Raw genomic sequence first — 12,478 nt, forward strand, 5'->3', positions numbered from 1 at the left:
CTGAACAATTCCTGATGATAGAGGAGTGATGACTCTGTGGACTAAGGATTGGGCATGGGGGGATGGCAATTTTAAATTTCGCCTAGGTCTCCAACAATGTCAGGGCCGGCCCTGCGGGAAGTCCCTTTTGTGTCCAAAAGTGCAACACAACACCCTGCTAGGCCAATTTGCTACAGTAACGTTAATTTGCCTACTACAGCTTTTTAATAAATTGTGGCAACAATTTTATTTATAATATTCCTTGTAGTTCACTAACCGTTTCATTATCATCCGATAAATTTAAGTATGCTGGCATTACTTAACATCCGGGGAAAGATACACACAGTTATGGAAAAGCCAGCAGGCGAGCTAACGCTGACCTTTGATGTCGGCCTAAAACAGTCAATGTATTGTTGTCATGCAACAAGCATTGAGTCAAGCTGATAAAAATAGTACTGCAATGTTGCAGTGGGAGTTTACCTCAGTTTCCATCATATTGTGTGAAGCTGTCTTAGGTGTTTCGGACTCTGTTACGGCTCGCTCATGAGTTCAAACCCACTGAAAGGTTGTGGTTGCAATCTGAAACTGCACCGCTAGAGCCCGCTGAAAACTACACATAGCTCCTTTAAATTCTGGTGAATGGTAAATGGTTGCAAAAATACAGCTTTCATTTAGAAGAGCGGGGGTTGAACCGTCAATGATCCTAAGCCACACCTGCCCTTCTCGTCCATGTTGACTGGAAATTTGAGATAAAGGCCATGCTTGACCTTTCTAGAGTAGAAAAGTATACTGATACTGATCCATTAGACTACTGTATACTACTTGAAAATCACCCTGGGAAGGTTGGGTAAATCCCACCTGTCATCACATAGCCTTGTTCTGGCCCTGAGTATTTACTCTGCTGGTCCTCCCTGCCCTAGGGTGGTGCTGTTCTGTGTTTTCCAAATTTGTTGAGTTACATGGGTGGGCTCAAGGTGGTAAGCCACAGTTGGAACAGTGAAGCTGACCAATGCCTGCATGGAAGGTTCTATGTAGTCAAAACCCTGTGACACCCCGTTGCACATGAGAGATGTAACCGTATTGCTTAGATTATAAACTCTCTGTGAATCTAAAAAAACTCTTCAGCCATCAGTGACGCTGCGTTGATGTTTGGCAGGTGAGCCTCGTAGGTGGGCTGATTAAACAGTGACGATGTGAGTCAGACACTCTGAGCCATGAGACTTTTTGTTGGCGCAGCTATGCAGCTACTAGAATTACAGTGTTTCTGCCGTTCCTTTACGTCATTAAACCACGGTTTTGCTGCGCCATCATGCACAGCAGAAGCTGGTGCGGTCTGGAAGTAGCCCTTTAGTAGTATTTTATTGGTCCAAAACTGGCTTCACTGCTCTCCATTCAAATCTGCGGGGTGGCTTCGTCCAGTAATATACTGTCTATGGGTGGGCTGCTTACTGGACTGGAGCTGGAGACTGATGGCACCTACTTTAAAAGGACAAAAACAAAATATATTAAACAAAGAAGCGGAGCCACAATGCCTGCAGTGCTGCTTTCTCACGAGGCAGTGATGTTAATGTTGTTCGCATTAAAACAAACAACAGTGGTGTAACCAAACATTGTTATTTTATTATCTTAAAAAGTAACACAATCCCCATATGGTATCACATACACTACAACAACAGTAACACCAGTACTACACATCAAAGGGACTTTTAGATATTATAGACATTTAAAAAATCCCTCTTTTTATTGTTTAAATTATTTGACTAGGCATGACAGATAAACATCATTTACAGGTATGACATACCGTCACCATTAGAAACAATGTTATTGTTGAACCTCCATTTTTATAAACCACCGCAGATGTTAAGGGAAGACATTTCATGGACCGTCAGTGTAAAAAAGGGATGGAAGGTTAGAAGACTGGCTGGAGGGGACTGATGGAGGGCCACTGGGACAGTAGCAAGGAGGATTGGGGAAGGGGGCAGTGCAAACATCAGACATAAGGGATAGAACCCAGGGAGGGGACTACAGCCCTATTTTACTGATGGAACAGAGACAAGAACCCCACTGTGGCTGTGGAACAAGAGCTAAAACCCCTGAACTGTGGTGCATTGTAGATTAAACTCCATTGTAGGAACAGAAGTTTAACTGTAGTGGTAAAAAATATATTAGTGGTACAATAGACTGAAACTACTGTATTTGTAGGGACAGGTCACCCTCTAAATGGTAAAAGTGGAACAGAGACTTCTTCAAAATCTTGACATATCCCTGTCTGTGTGTCTTTCTGTAGTCATAGAATAGTGGATAAAGCCCAACTATGTGGGTACAACTGGCACTATAAACCTCTGTATAGGTATAATTAGGACTAGAACCTTACTGTAATGATGTAGTAAGGACTATAGCCCTACTGCTGTTTTGTAATGGATGGAAGCCTATTGTTGGGTTAGGGGAGAGACGAGAACCGTACACAGTTCATTCATTATACAGAATATCAAAACAATGAAAACAGGGTGATTTTATGACAAATATGGGCAGGACTTACAAAACAGTGGATGGTGACACAGGATCAGACAACTTGATAATCCGGTGGTCCACATGTTGGATATGATTGCATGTGTGTACCCTTACAGATACACAAAGGATGTACACTATACCCTTAGAATACTGACAGGAAAAGGACTAACACCCTTAAGTAGTATTAGAACCCTGCTACAATCCTAGAATACTGAAATACCCTCCAGGGTTTAAGTCCCCTTTGGAGTTTAGGTCCCTGTACCCCTGAGGACTAAAACCCAAGAACAGCAGTGGAACTATAAATCTCTTCCAGTGGCATAACAGAGATTAGAATCATAAAATATTGACAGACCATATTCGTAGAAGATAAATGTCAGTCCATTAGGGACAGAATATAAACCAGTACCGTTGTACAGAGGGAGAAGAGGGTAAAGCCCTAGTATTAGTAGTTGAAACAGACTTAACATTTTACTGTAGTGAAAACACATACAGTTGGACCCTTGTGTAGTGTCAAGATGCAGAGCAGAGAGCGAACTAATCTCCCCAACAGAGATCAGGGAGTAGAATCCTACTTCAGTGGTAAGGATAATACCTTCTTACATTGTACCTGGAGCCATTTGACTAGTTCTTTAATGCGATCAGGGGAGTTTTCATGAAAGAAGTGTTTGGTACGTTTGTTCTGAGCACATGGTGGTGAAGAGGTACAGTTCCAGTCTACCATTGCATGAGTTCGATTCCCAGTAGCAGTATGTCGGGGTTGGTCGTGCGTTTCAACAAACAAAATGTGTACGCACGTGGGAGGCCAGTGAGGGGGGGTCTGGGGTCTTACAGTGTGCATAACCTCACTGAATCTGATATTTAGTTTGTTGTGCCTTGCCACAGTGGGCTAGCTTGCATCGCAGTATGTCAGGATTTTGTTTTACACATCTTATTGGTGAGAAGGAAACACTATTTGGGTTGAAGTCCCTTTCTGGGACCTCTGCAGAGGAAGTTATGTAGTAGGCTGTAATGATGACAGGGAGGGGGGTGGGGGGTGTTAATGCAGCTGAAACACAATGTTATTATGTACCATTAGAAGAAACCTTGTTAGTGAAGAAAGGGCATGGGCGTCCAGCACTTTGATGTGTAGTGTGTTAGTGTATATATATGTGTGTGTGTGTGTATGAACGTGTGTGTAGACATTCACAGGCTAGAGGCTGATGACAGTGTGATAGCAGAACGGAGGGCTGTTTTTGCTGCTGTGGAGGTAGTTGTAGAGGAGCCTATAGGACGACAACATTGGGATGACTGACAGCTCCCTGAACCTATAGGAGGATGGGAAATGATTGAGCTATAGGACTGCAGAAGTTCCAGCACAGCTCAGGTCGGGTTTAATGATGAAAACAATACATTTCAAATATAGGTCTTATTTCACATGGCCCCGTGCCAGAGTCAGTGGTTACCCCGTCCATCAGTTCAGTCACTGTGTAATCCCAGTCATGTTCACCCAAATGCTTCACTAAATGGCCACTGCCAAACGTATGCAGGTGAAACTTAAAAAAAAAAAAAGTGTAAGCAGCCATTTAATACTATATTCCAACTATATCATCACTCTTTTTATCATGACCATTATCATGGCCATCACTGACCATAATACAACTTAGCACCAGGAGTGAGAGTGGCTAAGGGTTTGATTCAAACTGGTTGAAGAAAAACTCAAGTAGTCATGAACTTGATAGAAATGTAAATTAATGGTAAAGTTGTGTATAAATAAAGAACTACTGAAACCAAAAGACTAAGTCACATCCCTGCTTGTTGTGTATAACACTAGTCTGGATCATATCTCATATTCTCTGCTGGGCACTCAGCCACATCAAGTGCCCGTGCAGCTGCTCCTGATGATTGCACTCGTACACGCTGGGCTGGCCTTTAACTGCAAAACAATCTACTTTCACTGATTCCAGGATTTACACATAAAGGATCAGTGCTTTTTGCTGGTTCAAGTAAGCTACTCACTTTTTAACAGCTTAGCTCTGAAACTCTACAGTGATGTGACCGTGACCCCCCATGTCCACCGTATGCAGCCGTTCCATCTTCACATACTGGCTGTTGTTTGGTTTAGTTGTTCTTGGTATTTCTGTTTCAAGTGTTTCCTGGAAGGAAAGTGCTTGGTTTCTAAAACTGTTTAGAGTTGTGTAGCCAACATTTTCATCTATTTCTCCACCCACTCCGCATGGTCCTCCAACTTTTGGAATCGTATATAAGCAATAAATACTGAAAACTGTCCATATAAAATCAAAAAGATTTTCTGTTTCTACTGAGGTCCTGCTGTGACGTTGTAGCATCAATAGCACAGAGTGCCATACGGAGGGGTAGTAGCAAGGCAGCAGCTCCAGACACAACAATGGCCACATCTTTTGTAGTATCTCCCCCACCACACTGCTTTTAATCACTGATATCCACACATCTCAGTGATGCTTATTGAAAGGAACGAGGTGAAGTTTAACTGTGTGTTTAGTGCTGTGACCGCCATAGTGGAACCTTTCATTTTCATGTGAAATGAGCTGCCTCAGCAGTCAGTGTGAATACATCAACATGCTAGCTGGACAGAGAAAAACAAGTTTTCTGCCTGCCAGTATTGTGGGTGTTACAGGCTGTGACCTAACCTGCAGGACCTCAGTAGCTTATATCTTAACACCACTGTGAGGTGACTCTAAACAAACTATATGTACATAAAGAGAAAGTCAGGAGCAAAACGCAGCATGTCATTAAATATTAATTTCATGTCAACTGTCTGTAAATATAGACATTTATACACTGTATACAAATTGACTTGTAATCTATATACTGTATAAATTTCCTTCAAATAGTTCTCTATGTTTCTTTACCACTCAGCCAGTTTCTCTGCTGTTGAATTTCCCCTCAAGGATAAATAAAGTCTTATCTTTTTGAGAAAAACACACCTGGCCTGTTATAATGGTGGAGTGGTGAATAGAGCATGTGTCCAGTGGACAGTGGTACATGTGCTGGAATGACGGCCACAACAGAGCTGAAATATGTATGGCACAGCTGCATCCCATGGGCATAAGGGGTAACATAAAAAGAGAGAACAAGCTGGAAGAAGTTCTGTCTCCATGAAACTCTTTTAGTCTCTAATCAAAAACCTCATCCCTGGAGCTACACCTCAGGCTTTCCATATATCTGACAACAGTTGGAGGGGATAGTTAAACCGTGTTCAGGCAGTTCAGATGGGCATCATGGAATCCAACAGACACAAGAGCTGCTCAGCTTCATTCTACAGAGGGGGTTACAGTAAAAACATCCCTGTCACGTTATTCACTGTCTAACCACCTCACACTGCTGCATTTTAGACTGACGGTTAATGGTAGTAACTGTCAGGATGTCTGCCAGTGGTGAATTTGAGAGAACTGACAGAAACAAGTAGTGAGCAGGAGCTGGATCAGTAAGTGTACCATCAGTAACAGTAGTCTCTTCAGTGTGTAATACCAGGAGGCACCACTAGAGGGAGATGCGCTGATCTGGAGCAGCTGGAATGGGAGGGGAAATAACATGACCTGAGATTACAGATTATACAAACTTTACCCCCCCCCTCCCCAAACACACACACACACACACACACACACTCGCACGCGCACGCACACACACACACACACACACACACACACAAGAAACCACATAAGTGAAACAACACAACAGCAGTGTGTAAACTATAGGCTGCAGAATGACATGGTCAGAGTGTGTCCATCTGCCTGGTGGCCTGGTGTGTACGTGTGTGTGGGGTGTGAGAGAGCAGTTTCCAGGTTGTCTAAAGTCCTCTGTTTGTATCTGTAAGTGTGTGTGTGTGTGTGTGTCTGTGTGTGTGTGTGTTAACAGCTATAGTTCCACAGTGGCCCTGTGGCAGCTCCACTGATTCAGAGAGTCTGTCAGTCTAAAGGTGTAACAGTCCTTAGTGGTGGGACCTTTATTTTCTGGGCCCTGTCCATTAGCTCTCAGCAATCCACCCAGCCCTTAGTTCCGCCCCTAGACGCTGGTTATTGACGCAAGGCAGGCGCTGGGCTTCTGGAGTTTCTCTGGTTGGGTGCTGGCAGGTTCTGGAATGGCGCGGAAGGAGAAGGGAGGTCCGTTGCCGGTGGTAATGCCAAGGTGGCCAGGGCTCAGCGCCAGGTTCTGCCGACGGTTACTCTCCACTATGGAAGAGGTGTTAGATGCTAGGCTCTCCCTTGTTCTGCAGACAGACACACAATGAGAAATTATACAACACCAGAGCAAGTGCTTGATGTTTCCACTTCTGCTGGAGACAAACAGACAGAACCATGTTCCCTGTATGACACACATTCAGATTTTTGTTCATCGTCACAGATGAAGTACATTCGCCAGCTGGATTAGAACACACTTCTCTACAGCATCAACACTACTAAAAGAACTGTGTCCTTCACTTCACTGCTTGGTCCAATTCTTATTATTGATACCTTATACTTTGATCAAACTGTTACTGATTCAAACTATGATTTTGTATCATTTAATATCAATATTTTATTGCATATTATTTAGGCCAAGTTTAGTAGGAAGGCCCTCCTGGCTTCCAAAAGGCTGATTTCCATATTCTAGAATGCTTGGGCCAAAGAGTGTGTAATAATTGGTCATATCAAAGAGAGAGAACATTTTGCGCTTGTCTTATTTGCTTACCTGAATGCAAAAAAACAAATGCAAAGTTGGTCCCACAGCCTGTGAGCGCAGCAGGAAAATCATCTGCCTGATTCTATCCTTAACACTGAGTGTATCCACATAAAGCCAGTACATTTAATAACACATCATTTTCTCTCAACTTCAGCATTCCATGCAGATCAAATTAGCTACTTTCACCCTACAGCTGAGCTTTTCCAAAATGGCATTGAGTGTATACATCTTAAAACTTCAGTTTAGGGTTTCAGTGTGTACAGGGTAAACAGAGCTTTTCCAAAACGATGTAAGCCTCCCCAGTGAGGGTCAGGGCTGTGTGGCAGTAAAGTTCAGAAGGACTCCAACCTCTAACTTTCTCTGTGATCACGAAATACAAATACACAGCAAAGCTGTTGATTTTGTCAGATGATGTTTATAAATAAAGGATTTCATCACCACAGCACAGCAGCTTAGGAATGCTGCTGGTCAACAGCAGCAGAATCCAGAATCACATATCAAACCATTCATCTCTTTGTTAGCAAAGCTTTAAATTTTGCATGATTCTCTTTTTTTCCTTGGTTGAAAGGACAAACAGAACAAACTGCTTTTTGCTAACAAACCCTTAAATTGTAATGTATACACTTCATTAGAAAAATGCAAAATGAACCACTGAAATTTTCTTATATATTAAGAATAGTGAATGGGTGACTAATTTCTGATGCAACCTTTGAGTATACAAAGGTTCCATACATTCTCTATAAATGTTGAAAGCTAAACAAATTAGATTTAATAAGTGATTCTGATTCAACAAGTGTATTTGATACTGGATTCAGATTCTATAGAATTATGTCTATTTCAGATGGACAGACCCAGACTGAAAATACTTTTTTCCAACTGCACTGCAGTAGGACATGATATAAACCTACAGTGGGGCTAAAACTAGGTCTGGGCAATAAATCAATAATGATAATTAATGGCAAAATAATTTTTCTCAATAACAATATAACATATGTTCAATATATCGTCAAGAAATTCATTTGAATCACGAATGATTTGCTCTTAATTTTTCTAGCTAAGATATTAATTTTGTTGAGGAAAAGGGAGTGCCATATCATATTTGTTGAAAAAAGATTTGATCAGAATCACTTTGAATATTCTACTTCAGATTTGTGAAGTAATCCACTGTTTGGCAGCAAGTGTTTGTCACGTTCTGACATAAGGAAAAGTTTAAAACCACAGCTAACCATCTGTTTTCTTCTACTTTCACTCAGGAGGCCTTTAAACCTGAAATAATTAATGATTTGACATTTATTGTGATAATTATCGATATTGAATGGTATGAAATGTTTTTATTGTGATAACATTTTTTGGTCATATCACCCAGCCCTAGCCAAAGCATTGTCAGCTTACCTTAAAACTAAAATAATGAGCAATGAATGAAAAATAAATTCTAGCTTACAAGGACAGAAACGACTACTTTTTGCTAACAACCCACAATGCAATCCACTGCATTTGATGAATTCTGCATTGTATATTAGATTGCAATGTAGTACTGGGTACAGAAACAGGGTAATAGTGTGTATGTACACAGGATGTATATACTATGTTCTCACCGTGGTGAATTGAATCCACTGTCAACAGTGACGGAGCTAGAGTCCATACTGTCCAGTCTAGCTGAGTGGGCTGACTGCTGGTTCTGACTAGGCTCTGGAAGGTTCTCTTTAGCACCCGGGAAAGTGAGGGTTCTTTCAAATCTCCTCTGTAGATCCCTTTCCTTCTCTCTCTCCAATAGCCACTGCATGGTCCCGGCTCCACCCCCTCCCATCCCAACAATGCCCCCTCCAGCCTTCTCGTCCTCTCCTCGACTTTTAGTCCCTCCCTCCTCGAGTTCATCGTCATCTGAGACATTGTAGTAGTCGAATGACGCCTCTGCAGCACTGGTCGAGGGTTCAATCCCCTGTGGGAGAGCAGATGGTGTGGCAACCAGAGGTTTGGGAGCATCAAAGGCCTCCTGGGAATCAAGTGCATCGCAGGACGAGGACAGAGTAGAGGAGGCAAGGGCCGGGGGTTTTCTCAGGGAGCTGTAGCCAGGCAAAGGGAGGCTAGGAGGAGGTTTGAAGAGTGTGTCTTTGCTAAAGATCTCCTTACGTTTCTCCTGACCAGAGGAGGCACTGTGGGGAGGTCGTCCATTAGGAAGGGGGGGGTCAGGGATAGAGAGAGATATTGGAGGCAGGCTACCACCCTTAGGTCCCACCTTTGACAAATCCTCTTTATTTTCTAGGGGATGGGGTGTCTGTCTGTCTGTTTTCCTGTCCGTGCTGCCCATTTTTAATCCATCATGGTTATTTTTGCCCAGAGTTCCCAGTGGGTTTGGTGCTATGAGAACCGCCTCAGAGGAACCAGTGCACTGAAAGTAATCATCAGGCGGGATAGAGCTGGGTAGTGGTTTGGGTGAGTACGCTGGCAGGCTGTCCCTGCTCTTACTCTTCTCTAAGCTCCTGCCACCATCCATTCCCAAAGAATCCACAGGCAGCTTAGCTGAGGGGGGTGTGGCACGAGAGTAGTGAGAAGAGATCTGATTGGCTCGCAGGGTGCCATCATCAGTATAGTAACGGCTCCGGTCGTCATAATAATCGGGTGGTCCTATCAACCCGGCCCCAAGTGGTCCTTTAGAATTGTCCATGGATCTGGAACGTTCCTTGGCCTTGTCGCTGCGTTCGTTTCTCGACTTCCTCTCCTGGGTATGCGAGTGTGAGCGGTGGACTTTGGAGTGGTGGGCGGACGGGCCATGGCTTGGCTCTGGGAAAGGCATTTCTGTGCGTCGCTTGGCGAGCTCTCCGGACACATCCCACTCTGGCGTGACCGGCAGGTGGGATGAGTCGAGGATGTTGGGGTTGCTGTGTGCCAGGTGAAGCCGGGCCCGCTGCCGCTCCATGGCTAGGGCATGTTCCCTCGGTGACCGAGCAAGTGAGGATGAGTAGGCTCTGTAGTCCCTGTCAGCCAGCTCCAGGTGGGAACCATCACTCGGCTCACCACGGGACGCCCTAGTCTTGCTATGTGAGCGACTGAGTTTGGTCTGAGACTGTTTCCTGTGTCTACCCCCACTTCTCCTACTTCTGGAGCTCTGATTGGCTGATGATGCTTTGCTCCTCTGGGCCCGCTCTTCTTCGAGACGCTTCATGACCGCTGTGTGCCGGGCGAGGTTCTCCACGGTGAGGTCAGGATTGATTCTCCGAATGATCTCCATCTCTACATGGCGTGGCAGCTGGCCAGGCGTCTCTTCGTCACGTAGCGGCCACTCCTCAGGGGGGAACTGTGCAGAAAAGGTGGCCAGCTGCTTGGCCTTGTCCTTTTTAAAGCTCAAACGGAACAGCTTCAAACCAAATTTCCGACTTCCTGTACCACTTCCTCCACCTGCTTGTTTCTCAGTCTCTCCAGTTCCTCCTCCCCCCCCTGCTCCCCCTCCTCGATGCTTGGTGAGCGTGTCCGTCTTGAAGGGGAACCCGAGGGTGCTGCGATTCTTTTCTGTGTTGCCTCCTGCTTGCTGAGGAGGTGTTTGTGGGGAGTGTGGGGACGAGTACGCCTCCCGGTGGTCTTTGGGGGATCTGCGCTGCAAAGTGGTGTGGTGGCTAGGGGGGTCTTCCCCACGGTAACTGTTGTTGTAAAAAGAATCCCCACCTCCCGCACTGTGGTTTTGGCTGGACTTTGGGTGTGTTCGATCTCGCACGGCTCCAGAGGTGGATGGGGTGATGGTGCCAGAGAGAGGTGAGGTGCACTGCGTCTGCTGATGCTGCTGTTGGTTCTGATGTTGCTGCTGTTGGTGTCGGTCAGCAGATCGTTCGTCTAAGTGGTACCACTTGGAGCTGGTTCGGATCAGGCTCGGAGTGATGAAGTAAGTCTGGGGGGTTACAATAAAATATCCGTCGGGTGTTGGGTAGATTTTCCGCTCACGGACCAGCATGCTTAGCGTGTGGTGCAGAACCTCCTCCGTTGGCGTGGGAACACCTGAACAAAATTAGAAACAAGAAGCACTTAAAGCAGATTTTTACACAACAGGTTCACATTCGATTCTCTTTTCATTATGTTTTAAAAAAAGAAATTACGTGTAGAATGAATGTTCATGTCTCTACAATAAGCCCTCTCCAAATGCGTTTCAGATAATTTGGCAGTACATCCAACCGACCTCACAACCGCAGACCACGTGAAACCACACCAGCCCAGGACCTCCACATCCACCATCTTCACCTCTAAGCAGCTGTCCGCCACCAGTCCGCCACCCGGACAGCTGCTGCAACAATCAGTTTGCATAACCAAAGAATTTCTGCACAAACTATCAGGAACCGTATCAGGGAAGCTCATCTGCATGCTCGTAGTCCTCATCGGGGTCTCGACCTGACTGCAACTTCACACAGACATTGAGGAGGATTGTGGCCCAACATTCCACAGGCCACAATCAACAACCTGATCAACTCTATGCAAAGGAGATGTGCTGCACTGCGTGAGGCAAATGGTGGTCACACCAGATACTGACTGGTTTCCGGACCCCACTGGATCCCCCCCCCCAATACAGTTTAATTGCACATTTTCGAGTGTGTTTACAATTTTGTTCAGTGTATATCATCATACTAAATGTCAATGTAAATACAGTGAGGAAAATAAGTATTTGAACACCCTGCTATTTTGCTATTCTCCCACTTAGAAATCATGGAGGGGTCTGAAATTGTCATCGTAGGTGCATGTCCACTGTGAGAGACATAATCTAAAAGAAAAATATCCAGAAATCACAATGTAGGATTTTTTAACTATTTATTTGTATGATACAGCTGCAAATAAGTATTTGAACACCTGTCTATCAGCTAGAATTCTGACTCTCAAAGACCTGTTAGTCTGCCTTCAAAATGTCCACCTCCACTCCATTTATTATCCTAAATTAGATGCACCTGTTTGAGGTCGTTAGCTGCATAAAGACACCTGTCCACCCCATACAATCAGTAAGAATCCAACTACTAACATGGCCAAGACCAAAGAGCTGTCCAAAGACACTAGAGACAAAATTGTACACCTCCACAAGGCCGGAAAGGGCTACGGGGAAACTGCCAAGCAGCTTGGTGAAAAAAGGTCCACTGTTGGAGCAATCATTAGAAAATGGAAGAAGCTAAACACGACTGCCAATCTCCCTCGGACCGGGGCTCCATGCAAGATCTCACCTCGTGGGGTCTCAGTGATCCTAAGAAAGGTGAGAAATCAGCCCAGAACTACACGGGAGGAGCTGGTCAATGACCTGAAAAGAGCTGGGACCACCGTTTCCAAGGTTACTGTTGGTAATACA

The 12,478-nt window shown here is 44.6% G+C and overlaps 1 protein-coding gene across 1 annotated transcript in view; it reads right to left on the reverse strand.

The window, feature by feature from the left end:
• Nucleotides 1-1,579: 1,579 nt before the first annotated feature.
• Nucleotides 1,580-12,478, reverse strand: part of LOC123957568 (storkhead-box protein 2-like) — an 81,156-nt gene continuing 70,257 nt past the window's right edge. Inside the window, exons 3-4 of the mRNA XM_046030456.1 lie at nt 8,763-11,154; nt 1,580-6,715 (exon numbers count right to left, since the gene is read on the reverse strand). Of these exons, the coding sequence (XP_045886412.1) occupies nt 6,511-6,715; nt 8,763-11,154 (2,597 nt within the window). The 3' untranslated portion in view covers nt 1,580-6,510. The remainder of the gene's footprint in view (nt 6,716-8,762; nt 11,155-12,478) is intronic.

Source organism: Micropterus dolomieu, linkage group LG19, assembly GCF_021292245.1.
Source record: "Micropterus dolomieu isolate WLL.071019.BEF.003 ecotype Adirondacks linkage group LG19, ASM2129224v1, whole genome shotgun sequence".
In the NCBI taxonomy this organism is placed as follows: domain Eukaryota; kingdom Metazoa; phylum Chordata; class Actinopteri; order Centrarchiformes; family Centrarchidae; genus Micropterus; species Micropterus dolomieu.